The following is a 20,294-nucleotide window of genomic DNA, read 5'->3' as shown; positions in this document are numbered from 1 at the left end:
TAGTATAATTACTGTAGCTTCTAATCTTTGTTTATGTATTCTGTAGTATTAACTAGAGTAATTTGTTTAACTGTTGTAAATACTGTAGTGTACTTTAGTGTGTTTAATATTGTAAACTGTAGTATACTTTAATATAATTACTGTAGCTACTAATCTTTGTTTATGTATTCTGTAGTATTAACTAGAGTAATTTGTTTAACTGTTGTAAATACTGTAGTGTACTTTAGTGTGTTTGATATTGTAAACTGTAGTATACTTTAGTATAATTACTGTAGCTACTAATCTTTGTTTATGTATTCTGTAGTATTAACTAGAGTAATTTATTTAACTGTTGTAAATACTGTAGTGTACTTTAGTGTGTTTAATATTGTAAACTGTAGTATACTTTAGTATAATTACTGTAGCTACTAATCTTTGTTTATGTATTCTGTAGTATTAACTAGAGTAATTTATTTAACTGTTGTAAATACTGTAGTGTACTTTAGTGTGTTTAATATTGTAAACTGTAGTATACTTTAGTATAATTACTGTAGCTACTAATCTTTGTTAATGTATTCTGTAGTATTAACTAGAGTAATTTGACTACCTGTTGTACAGTACACTGAAAAAAACAACTTGTAAAATTTACTTTAAAAAATCCTCGTAACAATTTGCACGAACTTTTTTTAAGTAAAATTTACTGCTTTTTTATAAGTAAAACTTACCTACTAAAATCAAATAAAATTTACTTAAAATTGCATGATAAAACATATGTTAAATAATTAATTAAATGTTACTTACTTATTTTATTTAGAAGTTAGATTTATTTTAATCATTTAGGTAAAGTCTATTAGGGTTTTTTTTTTTTTTTTGAAAATTGAAGCATTACTGTCCTAATAATATTAAATAAATCATATTTTCTGTTTGTTATTTTCTTTAACATATTCCTATGGACCTAGTTATTTTTAGTGTTATAAATGGCATTATAACACAAAATTCATGACTGACAACAAGTCAGTCATTGAATAAAGTTGATTCGGAACAGAAACGTACACAAACTGTGTTTCTGACATGCATTATCAGCACTGTGGAGAGAATTACAATATAATGTTCTGAACAGCCTCCATGTAAAGAAACAATGATCACCTGAAGGGTGACTTCACAAAATTATTATTTACAACAAAACAACATCAATAATATAAGAGCTTAAACCTTTTTGACATTTTGCTAACAAATATTTAAGTAGTTAAAGTTCTTATCAGTTCTTATTCTGTGATAAAGCTTAAAAAATAAAAATATTCAGGCGCAAAGAATTGTGGGTATTCCTTACAACATGTGCAAATAAATGTAAGTAAATTTTACTTAAATAATACAAGAAAATATCTAATAAGACTTACTATTCCCACACAGTTCATTTTTTACATTAATTAATTGTGTATTTATCATCATTTTACTTAGGAAAATCTAGTTTTCAATAAATGTTAATATTATTATGTAGAAATTATGAGAGTTAATATATATTACTACACCAAAAAGTTCGTTTTTTCAGTGTAAGTACTGTAGTATACTTCAGTATTTAGTATAGTAAAATGTAGCCTACTATAGTATATTTTACTTATTACTAACCTTTGATAATGTATTCTGTAGTATTAACTAGAGTAATATGATTACCTATTGTAGGTACTATAGTAGTACTTACTATAGTAAAATGCAGTGAGATGTAATATACTATACTATAGCATATTATACTATTTACTAACCTTTGTTAATATATTCTGTAGTATTAACTAGAGTAGTTTGATTAAAATTGAAAAAAATTTGTTGTAAATACTGTAGCATACTTTAGTGTTTACTATTGTAAACTTAGTATACTTTATTATACTAACTACTAACCTTTGTTAATGTATTCTGTAGTGTCAGTTGTAGCAAGCTGAGTAAATACTGTAATATATTTTACTATTTACTCTACTGTACTGTGTTAAATTGTAGTATACTGTAATATTAGTATTAGGGGTGTAACGGTTCGTGTATTCGAACCGGACCGTTTCGGTTCAGGGCTTTCGGCACGGTGCGCACGTGCACCGAAAGCATTTTGTGTGCGCCTGTGCGGAACATAATACGTGCGTTTCCGCACGAACATATTAAGTGGCGGAAGTCTCCGCGTTCAGCGCAAGTCTTCTGTCAAACATATAACATAATTCGGCCCACAGAAAGATTTTTATTTACTTAGTTGTATATCCGTTTGATTATTGATGTAAACGTTTACGTGTCATGTCTAAAAGCGCATGTTAAACGCGTGTCAACGCGCTGCTTTGTTCTTTCAAAAGTGCGTGAGAGGATGCACGTCTTTCGTTGCTACGCAATCATGAGACTCGCTTTCTGTGACAGCGAGAATAAGGAATGCGTGATCAGATTTTTCATCTGCATATCACGTCAATCATATCATTGTCACAATGCGATCAGCTGGTCGGGACAGAGAAGAGCTGTAACCCGGGCTTACTCAGCTGTTACTCAGCTGCGGAGGGGTTCGTAAGTAAAGTCACAGCTTACATTGATGACACAAGCAAAGATTAGGAGAAACGTGCAAAAGATCAAAGATGGCTATGTATGCAGCTCACTAATCTCAAAATGAGTGTATAATAAGTATATCATCATGTTGCTTGCTATGCAGTTACACATAGAGCAGTAATATTATTTTTATACAGAGATGGTACATAGCCAATTCAATACTGTGAGTTAAACAATCCAAAATAAATCAAAACAGAACATTTTTAGTGGCAAAAATGTAGGCTAATAGTTCATAAATGTATTCAGGAATTGAATTTGTTAGTTCAAGGTTTTAGTAGAAAAAGTTTAAGAGAAGGTTAAGATAAGAGTTACCTTCTGTTATAAAATAATGTAAAAAATAACTTTGCAGTAGTATTTTATTTATTATTTTTTCATTTTATATATATTTTATCTGTTATACTTTAATAAAGTGTTTAAAAAAGTGTAAACAAATTGTAAAAAAAAGTTTAAAGTAATAAACAACCTGCAGTTTAATGTTTGCATTTCTCCCTTACTGTACCGAAAATGAACCGAACCGTGGCTTCAAAACCGGGGTTCGCACCGAACCGTGATTTTTGCGTACCGTTACACCCCTAATTAGTATATATAATGTATAATAATTAGTATATATAATGTATAATAATAGTAACTTATACACTTTATTAATATATTTTGTAATGTTTATTATACATTATATAAAATCCTTTTTAGTATAGAAAACTCTAGAAAATTGTAGTATACAGCAACAAGAAAGATTTAAAAAATCATCAGGATATTTTCTGATAACTCTTACAATGTTTTACTTCTCAAGTAAATATGTCACGTTTTAAAGATGTATGTATTTTCACAGTAAAATAAAACACAAAATACTGATTAAGAAAATGTTTTTTGCAGTCTAGCTGTACTGGTCTCTTAAGCGACGGTGCACACATACTGTACCAGCCAGCATACACACATTACCCATAATGCACCACCCAGAGGGCCATCACTCAACAGTACCTGTTACTTTCCATCATAGTGTGGAGAAGAATCCCCAGCCGCCCTAACCAAATCACATGCTGGAAATGAACATTAATGAATCAAGACCGCAGTGCATTACAGCAAAGCTGCTTAAAGTGGAACCGCCACGCAAGACGAGAGAAAAGAAATGAAACGCTTCTCTAAGCCCTGCTAGTCACGGCCATTTGCGGAAACAAAGACGCCCATGTTTGAATAAGGATTTGAGTTTATCTGAGCTCCATCGAAGTCCGCTCTGCCGGGAAGGCTCCGTCCGAACTGTGGGAATTGGCAGCTGTGCCCCGGCACGGGTTTTGTGTGTGTTTGCGTGAGAAATAAAAAATGTACGGCATACGTTAATAGCCGTCTTTAAATGGTGGGAATTGGTGGCTATGCCATGACACATATTGTGTGTATGTGTAGCAAATATGTTTAAGATTGATATCAAACATCCTCCCTGGCAGCCTGTTTTCTTAAGCACCGGTACCTGAAAGGGACAAAAAGAGTCACTTCCCTTTCCCGTCTCTATTTAAGATATCTTGGCAAAAACTCGTCTTCCTGTGATGTCACATGAGATTTGTGGTTGTCTGGTTCACATTAGAACATTGGGCTTTAAATTGCACTCCCAAGCATTTTTGGCATCCGTGCCCAAAAAAAATCTGCTTAGATAAATGTATGTTTTGTCTGAGGCTGAAAATGAGTATACAGGCTGTTGTTTGAAGGGAAAAGACAGGGACACAGATTGAGGAGAGAGAGCGAGCGCTTGATGCAGAAATCCTCTCCGAATGTCACTCACTTCCCCTCAGAGAAATGAAAACACGCACACACACAAGCACAGCTTTAATCATCCAAGTCTCACATTGATACGGCTGTAAATTAGAGAGGAGAATTATTCAGCGTGGATTTGTTTTTTTCTTCCCTCATTATGAAAGCTTGTCGTGGGGCGGGGGAACTGTTAGCTTGAGGCTCTCTCATCTGAAAGCTAAGACATACGGCAGGCACCAAAGAGGCAGAACGTTTTACCTCTCAAAGATGGAATAGAGACAGAGAGCTTCTGACACACAAAGTGTCTGTGTGGTTTATTCTTCAAACGCAGGCTTTACTAAAGGCACCAGCACCACCATGCTGTATTCACTGAGAGACAGACAGGAGCTGCTAAAGTTACATGTTTGTGTGTGAAAAAGCTTATTTGCTTTTGTTGTATACTCCATATTATCTTTGCTCTTTTAGGGAGAGTGCCTGTTTTCACAGCTCTTCAGAAACTGGTGCTTTTTAGTTACGGTAACCAGTCAGTTATGGCAAAGAAAATCAGTTTTCCCAAACAATATAATGAGGATTGTTGTTACTTGTGTGCATTAATGGAAGAGACAAATATATTTATTCGTTACAAAGAAAACAAAATATGCTTATTTAAATGGACATTCCACTTTTTTTAAAATATGCTTATTTTCCAGCTCCCCTAGAGTTAAACATTTGATTTGGAATCCATTTAGCTGATCTCTGGGTCTGGCGATACTACTTTTAGCAAAGCTTAGCATAATCCATTGAATCTGATTACACCATTAGCATTGCGCTCAAAAATCGCTATTTAAAACGTGACTCTTCTGTAGTTACATTGTGTACTAGTAAGACCGACGGAAAATTTAAAGTTGCGATTTGCTAGGTCGATATGGTTAGGACTATACTCTCATTCTGGCGTAATAATCAAGGACTTTGCTGCCGTAACATGGCTGCAGCAAAATAAACCCCTGCTATTGAAAGTAACCAAGGGGACTATTTTCGAGCAATGCGTAATATCACTACGCCTGCTGCAGCCATGTTACATCAGCAAAGTCACTGATTATTACGCCAGAATGAGAGTATAGTTCCTAGCCATATCTGCCAAGAAAATCGCAACTTTTAATTTTCCGTCGGTCTTAGTACAAGATGTAACTACAGAAGAGTCAAGTTTTGAATAGGAAAAATATCCAACCTCTTTGGGTATTTTTGAGTGCGATGCTAATGGTCTAATCAGATTCAATGGATTGTGCTAAGCTATGCTAAAAGTGCCAGCGCTAGACCTGGAGATCAGCTGAATGTATTCCAAAACGGTAAGAATCAAATGTTTAACTCAAGGGAAGCTGGAAAATGAGCATAGTTTCAAAAAAAGTGGAATGTCCCTTTAACAAGTGATTTATTAATAGAGCATAAATCAACCTTATTTTCAACCCAACCTTGGGTCAAAAAAGGGCCTAACCCAACCCGTTGGTTTATAACTCGTTCTCATAAATTAGGAGAAAACATTTGCATGAAAAAAAAACTTTTTTATGGCAAGCTGTAATACCGCGATTGTCCACTAGTTGGCTCTTACCAAATTTATAAAAAAAACTGAAGCAAAACGTTTTGATAATCATTCTGAATCTGATCTCTAACAAAATTTCTTTAAAAAATGCAATTATTTCAGCTTTTTGCAAAAAATTTAGTATTTTAAAAAAAAATACCCATATAAACATAAATGTTTTTTCCCATTTTGTTTATTGTTTGTTTGAAAGCAGAGCGTCTGTTCTTTCATTTGATAAATTTGTGTTTATATATTTTTTGAAGAAAATTTTCCTTGAAGGCATTTTGTGAAACTTTAAAATCACAAAAAAATGCTGGCGAGCAGCTTTAAAAAAAAAAGGCTGGCAAGGAATTAAATAATTTAACCTATGCTGGGTTGTCTCAACCCCAAACGCTGGGTTGTGTTAACCCATAGTTGGGTCAAATTTAAACTATGGGTTTAAACAATCCATAATTTTTTAGAATGTGGGTTAATTTAACCCAACAGCTGTTTCAACCCAGCATTTTTTAAAGCAACACTTAAGAGTTTTTTTTACCTTAAAATAACGTTACCAAAAAAGTTTCAGTTGTTCATCCACTTGAAACAGGGTGAACGGCACTTTCACATTCGCTTTGCAGCCCTCTATCTAACAAAACTGCACTAAAGAAGTTTCCAACAATCGGGTCGCGGTCCTATAGTTCAAGTGAAAACTACAAAAACTTGCTTTACGGCAGACCTACAATCCAATCAGAGCCAGCTTTGCTGCAGTAGGCTAAATTATATACAACAGTGGTAATGGACAATTACGCTTCCAACCTGTAGGGGGAGCAAAGAGCAAAAACTCTTTAGTGTTGCTTTAAATGCATAATTCACAACAGTAAGCTTATAATGTTTTAAAATTTGAGGTGGCAAAAAAGTTATGTCAAAAATGTGAATTCAACATCATTTGACTATCAAGTCATGTAAAGATAAGTATGCAAAGTAACCTGCAATTTTACATTCCAAACAGAGATGGCAATATAGTGCTTATAGAAGCAAAAGTTATGCTTTCTCAAACTTTTATATTTTACTATATCTTTAAATCCAGCTAACATTCAGTATTTCAAGAGAATATTAAAATTTGACTAAATTAACGCTCATATATGACCAGCTTAACTCTTTCCCCGTCATTGATGAGTTATCTCGTCAATTAAGAGAAAACGCTTCCCTGCCAATGACGAGTTTTTACGGCAATCCATGTTTCCTCTATTATCCACTAGGTGGTGCTTTTACACAACCTATAAAACACTAACGTATCCATGGATACAAAAACAGTAAAAATTTCATGTATGTTTTGATTATCATTTTGAATCTGATCTCTAACAAATGTCCTTTACAAAAATGCACATATCTCAGCTTTTTGTTCAAAATTTGGATTTTTTTTAAAGAAACCTACACATATTTGAGAGGTATTTAAAAGAGAAAAAATTAAGATAGGATGAAACTTATTTTTAAAGCAGATGGTCTGTTCTTTTATTTTAACAATTCAGGAAGGCATTAAACTTTTTTGAAAATCATAAAAAGCTGGCTCTTGCAAACAAAACACTGTCGGGGAAAGAGTTAAAAGGGGTCATATTATTTGTTTGTGTAGTTGGTGTAATTGCGTGTTTACATCATACATTTTTGTTGCTCCTCTCTAATCAGTCTTTCTAACATGCATTGATTATTACAAAGCTCATCGTTTAGAAAAATGCACTGTGCTCTGATTGGCCAGCTGTCCTCTGTAAAATGCACTGCACATGCTTAAATATTTTTCACTTGTGGAACAGTTTTGTAAATAAAACATAACCACTGGTTTTAAATCGTGTCCTCCTTTGGAAGGCCAAATAAGGCACCTTTGCTTTCGCTAGCACACACAGCTTTTTTGCGTGTACATTTGGGCACCATTATGATAATATTCCCACACAGTGACATAGATATGTTGGGGGGTCTGATCAAGGCATTTTTCTTCATTTTAGCTGTGTAGCTTTGAGCTTTTGCATGGTCTTATACATACACAAACAGCTACGTAACACACTAAAGAGAAAGAAAGACATGAAATCGTATCATATGCCCCCTTCACATCCATGTTAAGCCAGAAACTAATCTAAAATCGGTCATTAGATGTACTTCGGTTGAGGTTCTGATAAAACCATCTTAAAACCAGCATTACTAACAGGAAACAATCTCTCACGCTGTGTCACCAAAGCTGAACAACAGTTTCTCATAATCTCGCCCTTTGCCAAACCATCTGAGATGAATTGAACTTCCTGACAATCTGCTTGACAAAGGGTCGTCTCTGAAAGATTAATCCTAATCAAGCTGACACGCGAGAACGGGCGTGCGCAGAAGTTTCATGGCTTACTTCAGTCATGCGACCTCTTCGGATGATGGCTCGGGTCAACGGTTACAAATCGTAGCCTGTCTCACTTTCCCTCTCTCTCTCTCTCTCTTTATCCCACATGTGTTAGCACTCTCATCCCGGCGTGCCCGAAACGTAAACATGCGCGTGGAGCCGAGCAGCTCCGCTGTTAAGTGGGCGATGCATCATCTCTGCAGAAGTATGCATGACGCGCATTTGGATCGCATTATTTCACTTGTTGAAGTGGAACAGTTCGCGTCTGGCCCCCATAATAGGGCCCAGCTGCAAGCAAACAGATCGTATGAGATGAGTGAAAGTGGCTTTCGTGGAGAGCATGACTGCGTGAATGACCTGGACGTCGCTTATGAAGTGTCTAGATGCATTGCTGAATGGTACCTCATTTCTTCTGCCATTCTTCCCATGGTTTGACCCGTAATGGTGTTTGTGTGTTTGTATGTTAGGGTGCTGTGATCACGCCAACCATGGACCACACCATTTCCATGCAGCCAGCTAACATGATGGGTCCCCTCACCCAACAGATGAACCATCTGTCAATGGGTACCACTGGAACTGTAAGTATCCTGTCTCCAAACATCTCCGGAAGGGATGGGCAATCTTCCCAAAAGATCATATCTCACAATCTTTAAACCACACAATTATGCTTCTCAATCTGTATTGTAATCTTTTTCCAATTTTAAGATCTCACACAATATTAAACACAGGATTGCATTAGAGAATTAGTTGTCAAAATGTTCATTAAACAAAGTAAAACTTTCTGTATTTTAACGGCACTACTATGGAAAGTTTATTAAAAAATTAACCCCTTATCCCCATTCTTTTGTGTCTGCTTTTCCATCCCTCGTGACTCATTCACACCAAGATAAACAAAACAATTAGCAAAAAGTAAAACTATTCACAGTGAGACAGAAATGAATATTCATCTTTATCATGTATTCAATGCAAAGTAAACTAAACTTGCACAATACTTTCAGCTCTTTTGCCAGCCACTATTAATCGCAGAGGAGAAGAAATGCCAAATACTAATTAAAAGTTTGCAAACAGCCATAGGAAGAAAAATAAAGGACAAACTCTACCCAGGGGTGTAGAAAAGACTTATTAATTATACTGAAAGTTAGATTATGGTTACCCAACTTAAAAGTACCCTGCCAAAAAGATTAGGGGTGCACCGATATACACTAATAATATGTGGCCGATAACTATTCACAGCTATTTCATGTACTACGGCTTTTGATCAGCAAGTCCTTATCGATCTGAAATCACTGTTAGTTTGAGTCGTTTAAAACATGCATTTGAAAAAGCAACACTCGTCAAACATAATCATTATACACCTTCTTTATTATCATGAAAATACCTGAAAAGGTTTGAGGAACAGCAATATAAATATATCCTTAAGCCATTTCCTGGAGCTGTGTGTGTAATCTTTCCCAAGCATCATCGACCGATATATCGGTGCACCCCTGAAAAACATACATACATACACTCACCTAAAGGATTATTAGGAACACCATACTAATACTGTGTTTGACCCCCTTTCACTTTCAGAACTGCCTTACTTCTACATGGCATTGATTCAACAAGGCGCTGAAAGCATTCTTTAGAAATGTTGGCCCATATTGATAGGATAGCATTCTGCAGTTGATGGAGATTTGTGGGATGCACATCCAGGGCACAAAACTCCCGTTCCACCACACCCCAAAGATGCTCTATTGGGTTGAGATCTGGTGACTGTGGGGGCCATTTTAGTACAGTGAACTCATTGTCACGTTCAAGAAACCAATTTGAAATGATTCGAGCTTTGTAAGATGGTGCATTATACTGCTGGAAGTAGCCATCAGAGGACGGGTACATGGTGGTCATAAAGGGATGGACATGGTCAGAAACAATGCTCAGGTAGGCCGTGGCATTTAAACGATGCCCAATTGGCACTAAGTGGCCTAAAGTGTGCCAAGAAAACTTCCCCTACACCATTACACCATTGCATTAATGAGAAATTGAATAGGTGTTCCTAATAATCCTTTAGGTGAGTGTAGTCAATTTGTATTTACATTTCATTGCTCAGATGTTGATCTTTCATAGCTCAGGAGATTTGATGGAGGTCTCCGTTTTGTTTCATTTAGGTGTCAACTTAATCTCAGATGTTTCACCTAAAATTGCTTGCTAAGCTAACCATACGGCAAAATATATATTTTCAAATATAATTTAAAATATATTTCATAATGTTTCAAAAATATACAAAACATGGCAAAAAATATATGTGCTGAAATATATTTTGAACTATGTTTACAAAAATATATTTTCACCAATATATTTTTGGCCATTTTTGTATATTTTTTAAATATATTTAAAAATAGATATATTTTAAAACATTTATATTCATGACGCACTGGAAGATAAACGTTGTATGTTACAAACCTGTAAACATAACAGGTTTGAAAAGGTTCAAATTAATAACTGCAAAAATATACTTTTTTTATACATTTTATACAAACTTTTATATTATGGCCAGGAAAATATATTTTTGGCCAGAGACTTCTTTTGTTTTTGCTGAATGGGAATGGAGCTTTTAATGTGGATTGTATAGATAAAATAATCTGCATTTGTAAAAATTTGATGAGAAATTTTTAAGTTCATATTGAAATCTACTTTGACTTGGCAAATCTGAGCTCAGTTTGTGACAGTAGCTGTGTTTCCATTACCCTTCAAATTGCGCAAATATGCGTAGTATGTTTGATTGGAGGACAAGACAGAAGAGGGACAAACTTCATGTGGCGTAACCAACGCTATCTCATGAGAATTTGTGCATATTTTACGAGTTGGCTAATTCGTATTAATTCATATGACAACATTCCTAAGGCCATGTTTACATTAGAGCATTTGCGTTTTAAAACGGCATTTTAAAATGAAAACGATCCTCGTTTATACTGGCATTTTTAAAAGAATCTTCATCCACACTATACACCACCATAAACGCATGAAACATGACCAATCACGTAACTGGGCATGCGCATATAAGTGTAAAATAACTTATTACTCTAATAATAGCCTACCTTTGCACGTTTACGCAGCCTAGGGGTGTGCGATATTGACAAAAAGTCATACATGGGTCCTTTGCTGGCAACTATAACAGACACTATTTTTTAACCTATAAAAATGTGTTTGGGAAAGTCTTATACTGTTCTACTTCCCCCCTACAACATATTAATATGATTAATAGGTTAATTTTTATTTTATAACTAAACAGAAAGGTCTTTATGATTTAAAAAGAAATCATTCAAGTGAACAGTACTAAACAGTAGCGAACTTGAAGCAAAAATAAATGTCAGCAAATGCAAACTTTAATCAAACATAGTAAGAGGTGAAGTATTGCTTTAGCCTACCAGAAATGCTTATTGCATTAATTTTTAAAACTGTGCGAGGTCCGTGCACGTCCTCCGCTAGCAACACACAAATAGCTAAAAGCGCAAGCGCCTAAACGACCATCATATTAATGACGTTGAGTTTATTGTTTTTATTAAGTTATAGTCACAAAACTTATCAACAAAACATCGATTAAAATTAAGAGACAAATTATCTGCAACGAAATTCATTTTAAAGTAGCAAACAAAACTTACATTAAACTGGAAAATAATGTCTGACCCATTACAATTCTCCCTTCATATTGGCCTTTACAACGCCTATATTGCGTTTAAAATTACAGTCTATCTTTCGTTAGCTAACTAAATTTAAACAAAACATAAACACTTATACTGTTCTAGCTCCCCCTACAACATATTAATATGATTAATAGGTTAATTTTGATTTTATAACTAAACAGAAAGGTCTTTATGATTTAAAAAGAAAGTATTCTAAACAGTAGCGAACTTGAAGCAAAAATAAATTTTAGCAAATGCAAACTTCAATCAAAATATAGTAAGAAGTGAAGTATTGCTTTACCCTACCAGAAATGCTTAATGCATTAATTTTTAAAAGTGTGCGAGGTCCGTGCACGTCCTCCGCTAGCAACACACAAATAGCTAAAAGCCAAGCGCTTAAACAAGCATTATATTAATGACGTTGAGTTTATTGTTTTTATTAATTTATATTCAACAAACTTATCAACAAAACATCGATTAAAATTAAGAGACAAATTATCTGAAACGAAATTCATTTTAAAGTAGCAAACAAAACTTACATTAAACTGGAAAATAATGTCTGACCTATTACAATTCTCCCTTCATATTGGCCTTTGCAACGCCTATATGGCGTATAAAATTACAGTGTATCTTTCGTAAGCTAACTAAATTTAAACAAAACATAAACACATTAAACCCAACAATACTCAAACATTAATATAAAACAGACATTATCTATAAGGATACATGTTAAAACAATCCGATATAGCGTTTATAATAGCTGGTTGGTAGATGTTTACTATTTTTGGCAAAACCTCCATTGCAAACCAACATTTACATCAATAAAATAATTTTTACTTGGAAAATGATGCTCTGTCACGTTAATATCAGCTGTTCGTTTACATAAGACTCCGTCTACGTTCATTTACACTCAGAGCAACGTCTGAGTTCTCAAACTAAAACAGGGTCTTCAGCGTTTGCAAACGAATCCGTTTATGAGGGTCGAAAACGGTGATGTAGTGTAGATGAAAGGCGTAAACGTAGCAAAAGCAGGCATGGATTAACCCACGGGCCTACTTGGCACTTGCCCAGGGCACTGGGCCAGCAGGGGGCCCTGTCAAATTTACTGTGTCTATTCTTTTCAAGTAAATATTTTAATTTTATTTTCAGTAAAATTTTGTTAAATATTGAGGAATAATGTGCATTTTTTTGCAGTTGCAAAGTATTAACTAGTAAATAAATCAAATAAATAATTTTAATGTATTGCTGCGCTGTTGAAAGGGACATCTAGAGGCAGGTGAAAAGCATTGCGTAATATAAAAGTCACACGTAGAAGACGGTTACTCAAAAACCAAAACAAAAATGAGTTTAAAACCACAACCAAGTGGATCAATGAAAAGAAAGCAGCGCTGAGCGTCGAGAGTTCAAAAATATTCAACTTTGAGTGAAAAGCTCCGCTCGTCTTTTTGGAGTATGTTGTACAGTATGTTGACAGATACTGGTGAGATACAAATAAACCAATTTGTGGTGTGAAAGTACAGAATATCGTGTGCATTCTCTCCCCGCGTATTAGTGCCATTGTTAATCCTGTATGATGGGGCATACAGGCAGAGGCGAACCAACACTTGAGCCCTGTGCATACAGGTGCAACGCTGTTGCCCAAAAAATTGGTAAAGGGGGCCTTTTAAACATCTGTGCCCAGGGCACATCATCGCCATAATCCGTCCCTGAGCAAAAGTAACGCGTTTTAAAGCATAAACGCATTAATGTAAACATAGCCTAAGTTTTGGTACGATTTGCCTTGACCCCTGTGACTTGGGGTTAAGTTGCGGTGTTAGTGGCGGGGTAGGGGTTCCGTTTGGTTGTTGTTTTTCATGAGAATCGTACGATTTTGCATGATTAACTTTGTATGAATTGATATTAATTAACCAACTCGTAAAATATGTAAAATTGCTTGTGAGACTGCTCTGTATGGTTTCGAGTCGCTCTCTCTGTATTTTGATGTCATTCGCATGATGGTCTGCGCATGATTTCTGGAAAGACAAAATTACATTTTAGCTTAACGGAAACGCCTTCATTTTGCATTAGTTTTTGTCAACATAACGTTTAAATGTTTTGCGCAAATCTTTAATGGAAACGCAGCTATTGTTAAGCTCTCTTCTGAAACTCAAATGGAGACATTTGTAATAGTACACCCTTAAAACGAATGTGTTAAATTAACACATCTTGTGTCTAGTTAAGGACAACACACCTAGTGTGTTGTCCTTAATTTAACACATCTCTGTGTTATTTTTAGAACAACACACTTTGTGTTGTTTTAACACATCCTGTGTTGTCCCTTTTATTTACATGAACTCTAAATCAGCACGAAATGACACATAATGTGTTAAAATTAACACATAATGTGTTAAAATTAACACATAATGTGTTAAATAGTTTAACACAAAGCAATGTGTTAAAATTAACACACCCTGGATGTGTTAATTTTAACACATTGCTTTGTGTTAAACTATTTAACACATTATGTGTTGTTTTTAACACATTATGTGTCATTTTGTGCTGATTTAGAGTTCATATAAATAAAAGGGACAACACAAGATGTGTTAAAACAAAACAAAGTGTGTTGTTCTAAAAATAACACAGAGATGTGTTAAATTAAGGACAACACACTAGGTGTGTTGTCCTTAACTAGACACAAGATGTGTTAATTTAACACATTCGTTTTAAGAGTGTACTGGTTTTTTTTTTAGGATAAATATCTGAGACGCAGGAAACTTAAGCAAACGTTGCTCCATTTGCTTTACCTTTCATCATATTGAAGTCTAGTAATAATAATTGAGATATTAAAGAGCTCTGTGTTCTTTTTTCTTCTTATGGATGTGTGTATATTATATGTAATGGTCACATCTAAAATCAATATCCTGAACCCTGCCAACTGTGTATCTGTATATGTTTGATTGCAGTACATGACTGCGGCTGCTGCTCCTATGCAGGGGACTTATATTCCCCAGTACACTCCGGTGCCTGCCTCAGCTGTCTCGGTGGAGGTGAGTTTCTGCGCGAATGAAAATCCATTCACCTCTCCCACTGATCAGATGACTGCTGCTAATTGAACGTGTGCGGATCGGTCGCCGCAGGCCAAAATCCGCCCACGACAAATTTTATTCCGGCTTTACAAGGCCTGACTTCAGCGTGCTGCTGGATGTGTTAAGTTAATTCCAATCTGGCAGTCCGAGTACCCGACACAGCCCGAGGTTTCTTTTTGGAAGAGGGTTAAAAAGCATGAAAAGGCATTTCTTGTGAAGAGACGTTCTGTAATTATGATGACATCACTTCCTTCCAGGGTGTGGTGACGGAGGCTTCTCCACAGAGCGTTCCACCATCGTCACAGGACGCCAACGGTCAGCAACAGCCCCTGGGTGTGGACAACAACAGCGATCACGCGCCCACCTACTCTTTTCAGCCCGCTAAGTGAGTTTTTACCTACTATGACAACGTATTTCTGTAGCTTAACTGGTAGAGCATTGCGTTAGCCGTACAAAAGGCTACCCAAGAACCACACATACAGTACTGATAAAAAATGTATTCCTTTTAATGTAAGCACTGTAACGGTGTGTTCACACGGGGCGTAAGCGTTAACGCTTCCCATTCACTTTTAATGGGTGACTCATGCGTTGCCGAACTGAATTGTGGATCCGTCGGCACCATGGCAGTGTATGCTCGTGGCAGAAGTTGAACATTTCTCAACTTTTCAAGCGGCAACGCGTGCGTTAACCAATCAGATCGCCTTATGCAAATAACCTAGGTAGAGCCAGCCAATTACGTTTATGGAAGACCAGAGCAGGTGTTGCGGCCTGTGATTGGCTGTTGGCCATGCTTCAGACAAGCCTTCCGTCAAGTGCTATCGCTTTCGCCCCTTGTGAATGCAACTTAAGTGGTTGATTCTCACGAAATCCAGACTTAAAAGGTGTCCAGCATCAAAAGCTATTGAAGCCAATTTTTTGCACATATAAGGTTAAGGTCTGAACTTACTATAACCATTATTTTTAGGGGATTTAAAAAATATTTCCTCTAGAATTATTTACATTTTTTTAGATCATTATAAAGAATTATCATTACCGCAACATGATATTACATTAAATATATGCATTTACAAACTCATGTTTCGGTAATGAGATCTAAAAATTTGTCAAACAAAATTTCAACTTTTATAAGAACTGCTTACCTGGTAGCCATCTTGAGTGTCACAGTCAATTACGTCCCTTCCAACAATGTTTTTTAAATGTTAGTTCCTTGAGGGCTTAAACAATGATTGAAAATTGTTGCGGAGGATGAGAACATTTTTCTTGGACACATTTATATTCCTTATTATTGTCTCTACATTTACCAATGATGACCAAATACCACATGTTTCATTACTGTAAATGTTTATAGTATAACATGTACTGAAGCTTTTTATTTTTTAGATTTTTTAATTATAAATATTTCCATGTCAAATAACCCAAATCCAGTCATGGACACATTGCGGGTAAAGAAAATTTCCCTTAAATGTGGAAAAAAAACGAAATTGGTTTGTATGATGTCATTTGAAATCATGTGCAAAATACTACATGACGAGATGTTTGTAACTGTATGCTTCTTATTTTGATACTCTTACTTTGCATTTACTTTTTTTATCAAAATGTATCATGACACCTCATATAAGTCTAATTTCGAGAATCACCCAAGTTGCTTTTGATAAAATTGTCTGCCAAATGCATATTTGTAAATATAAAAAAGACGTAAAGAATGGATATGCTTGAATGTTAATATTAGTGATCTCTCTCTTATTGATTCAGATAACCAGAGGAGGAAGGCGGGCGTTGAGGTGACTGTGTTGCCTTGAGACTGGGGGACTGCGACGAGGGAGCATTGAAGACGTAACGCAAGAGATAGGAAAACACGTTTGTGTCTACTTTTGCACAAGCATCAAAACAAAAAACAAACAATTTATTTAACATCGGGCCCACATTGGAGGACCTTTGGAAGACTCGCATCCAGACCTTCAACGAGAAAAATGCAGTGTGGGAGTTCGAGCTACCCGAATAAACTTTACCTTCATGAAGTGACGAATTCAAACAAGTACAAGTTTTCCTAATCGTTTTTTTTCTCTTTTTTTTTGAATGTGCAGGTAGGTTTCAGAAACAGTGGGTTTTTTCGATTAGACGAGGAAGCACGTTCTTGTCAAACAGTGAGAGATGGAGCTAAAGAAGTCTTCCTCGGATTCTAAGCTATTGTTACTTTTCTTTTTTTATGAGTTAGATTTTAGTTTTCTAGAGAATATCGATGTTTTTCATCTTTGTTGCCTTAATTTCGAGAACATCTAAGACTTTCCTGTTTGAATTGAACAGACTGACCAATGCAGTGAAAATAACGAAAGGAAAATTATGTGTATAGAGCTTAGAGAGAGAGAGAGAAAGAAAAAAAAAGGTCTACTGGAGACGTTTTAAATTATCAGTGGTGACTTTGTGTTTAAAAGAGAAGACAGACAAAATATTGTGGTGGTGATGATGATAATGATGATGATGAAGATTAAAGAGAGTTGCATTTTTTTTAGAAACAGAGGAAAAAATGTTAATCCACTGCATCGAGAGAAATGCAGTTTATTGTGTAGTGCAGATCATTTTTAATGGCATTATTGTTTTTATCTGCAATATTTTTTATGAGCTTCAAGGTGTTTTTAGCCTGCTTTGCTTGTTTCATTGCGGAAAAAGAAACTAAAACAGTAAAAAAAAAATGGCAGTGCAAATCTAAATAGATAAGAGCTTATGGATTAAATCAAAACAAAAAAAGCAAATGTGTGCAAAAAGCAATAGAAATAGGAAATTGTTGACAATTTCTTTAGTCTTTCTTAGCTGTGGATCAAATGCAGCCCATGGATGGCATATTTTATACCAAAGATGAAGACCCCCCCTCAAGACAGTGGAGTGGATTGATTTTCATTTTCGTTTTTCTATTTGATATTTTTTGGTGTTTTAATAATTATGTTTCGTGTATCCGTTTGACCTTGACGGCCAAATTGGTACCTCAAAGGTTTAAACCTTCCACTGTTGCAGAATCTCTGTCATTTGTCTGTTTGAGAGGCAACGCCACCATCACAGATTTTGCATGAGTGTGATCTTACCACCAGAGGGCGCCAGAAGGCGACTGAACCATAATTTGTTGTTTTCTAGCCTCTGGCCAGCTTGAATGACCGATACCTCTCTATCACTGCACCTTGTCAGCCCTGACCTAAGGTCAGACGCTGTAAAACACATCACACATCCATTTGGCTTTCTTACAAAGAAGGCTGTTTTCATTTAAACTCAACAGGAAGGAATCAAAACGCTCACTAGAGTGTATTTAAGCTCAGATCACTACCTCATCGAAAGCAATTTCACCATGAGGAAACACGGGAATATAGTGGGTCATGAAACAGCTTGGCTTCAGGGCCACTGAGATAAATGAGCAAAATTAGCATCCGTTTAGTCCGTTTGACAAATGTTGCTAAACAAGCAAGCACCCCCCGGTTCTCCACTGTGGACATATTTGTGGTCTTATCGATTGAACGCCTCATGTCATATGCAAGGTCTCTTGCCATTGGAAATCCTCATTACTTGGAAAAGCAAAGTTGTCCTTATCAGCGGTGGATGCTCAGGTTAGAAATTAGAAATATCATGAACTCCATGTGCTTTGATTTATCAGGCTTTCCATTACAGAGGGGGGAACTTACAACACTAGAGTAGATAGAACTAAACATCTCGTTTTTTTTTTATATAAAAAAGGCTGCTGACTATTTACAATGGTAATTTGATGCAATCTGACTCTATTACATAGACTGCCTTCACACCTCCTAGTTTTACAGTCCGGGTAATTTTAATTTTCAAGGTGCTCTGGGAATTATTCATCAGCTGTCATTAGGAAAAAATCAGCTGTACTTGGAATTGTTTTTTTTCTGGGAATTCTAAGAAGGAACTGCATCCGTAAGGTCGAATTGTGTATTGATAGAGTATGAAAACAACAAAGATCATTCTGATTTATGTATGTGCTTGTCATCGTGGTCCATTTTAACATAATCTTTTACTGTGTTTGCAAAGAGTTGAGTCCCAGAATTCCTGCAAAAGGAACTCTACACTTCACCAATTAGCCACCAGGGGACAGTATTCAAGCAAATTTGGTGACTATCCACCGTATTTTTGACGACACTGTGGATTTAATCGATGTGAGAGCGAAGCAACATGAGCAGTGTTTTGATAACCGTGAGGACCAAGACAGTACTGCTTTAGAAAGGAAAACAAGCTAGCTTTTTATTTTTCAGTTCTTGAAAGAAAAACACTTTAGAGAAAAACATAAAAAAGAAGTCACTGTATTTTGTGTCTGTTATCCACTGTCTGTTTGGAGAGTTATTTTTATCATGTGCTCGCTGCTATCAAGCATTCAGTATTTTTAAGAGACAGGGCCCCCGGAGACGGAGAGGTGAGAAGTACGCATGAAGTACACCATGCATTCAGCAGCCTTTATGCTTATAACGTGAATTAATGTGTGAGATTATAAGCTGGTGGTTTTCTTTAAACTTTAGGACGGAGTTCTCATCTCAATTGTAAGCTAAAAATCATCTTGGTCTTTCGCTAGCTGACTTTGTGCATCATTCATTTCTCATTGGATGTGAGTTCATGCTTTGTTTATCTGGACATTTGATTGGCTGTCACGGTTGAGGTCTTTGAATGAAGAATGAGCTCATTGGACTGTCAAGACTTTCGACGAAAGATCGTGGAATAACGTTCAACCAAATTTACCGAAAACAACAAAACCTCAATTAGAGACTTACTGGCGGATGAAATAGAGAAATATTTATGGATTTGTTTCTGTACAGGTGTTGCCGAAATATGAAAGCCGAACGGTTTTTCAATGATTTCTTGAGTTGCTTCACTTTTTTGCCTCCCATGTGCTCGAGCTGTGATCCTGAGAGCGTCTGTAGACCAGTGGATGTTAGGTTTAAACTTCTGTTTATTAATTTTTCTTTTGATGAAGCTTTCAATAAAAAAATCTACAAAACACACCATTTTATTCTGTTTGAGCTTTCGTTTTTTTGTTGCTTTTTACACCGTGTGCTGCTGATAGATAATTAAAATGCTGTTGTATCAAAGTAAGAAGCCATTTGTGTAGTAAAAGGAGTTATTTGAAGTCAAATGAAAATGTGAAGTATGAGATTTCTGCAACACGAGTGGCACCAAAGTATTTAAAAAAATTGCAAAAATAAAATGAATCAGAGGTTTCATAAATATTTGCTAGGGCTGCTTGATTTAGGGCTAAATCATAATCATGGTTATTTTCATAAAAATCTGAATCACGGTTATTCAACACGATTACTCCGTGACTCTGAAAACATGCATTTTAGCTAACACACAACGTCCTAGTTATGTAATTTATTGGTCACTTTTGG

At 35.7% G+C, this 20,294-nt stretch overlaps 1 protein-coding gene across 7 annotated transcripts in view; it reads left to right on the top strand.

Annotated features, from left to right (window-relative positions):
• Nucleotides 1-19,913, top strand: part of rbms3 (RNA binding motif, single stranded interacting protein) — a 291,895-nt gene extending 271,982 nt beyond the window's left edge. For 4 of the 7 annotated variants that reach the window (XM_073872380.1, XM_073872379.1, XM_073872375.1 and 1 more), the window contains 4 exons: nucleotides 8,663-8,773; nucleotides 14,797-14,880; nucleotides 15,177-15,304; nucleotides 16,649-19,913. In XM_073872380.1, coding sequence (XP_073728481.1) covers nucleotides 8,663-8,773; nucleotides 14,797-14,880; nucleotides 15,177-15,304; nucleotides 16,649-16,718 — 393 coding nt within the window. In that variant the 3' untranslated portion in view covers nucleotides 16,719-19,913. Of the gene's footprint in view, nucleotides 1-8,662; nucleotides 8,774-14,796; nucleotides 14,881-15,176; nucleotides 15,309-16,648 lie in introns of those variants that run through there. The other 3 variants (XM_073872381.1, XM_073872378.1, XM_073872376.1) reach the window with 2 other exon arrangements.
• The last annotated feature ends 381 nt before the right edge of the window (nucleotides 19,914-20,294 follow it).

This window comes from Misgurnus anguillicaudatus, chromosome 10 (genome assembly GCF_027580225.2).
Source record: "Misgurnus anguillicaudatus chromosome 10, ASM2758022v2, whole genome shotgun sequence".
Taxonomy (NCBI): domain Eukaryota; kingdom Metazoa; phylum Chordata; class Actinopteri; order Cypriniformes; family Cobitidae; genus Misgurnus; species Misgurnus anguillicaudatus.
The sequence above is the reverse complement of the archived record's forward strand: the minus strand, read 5'-3'. Positions and strand labels throughout refer to the sequence as shown.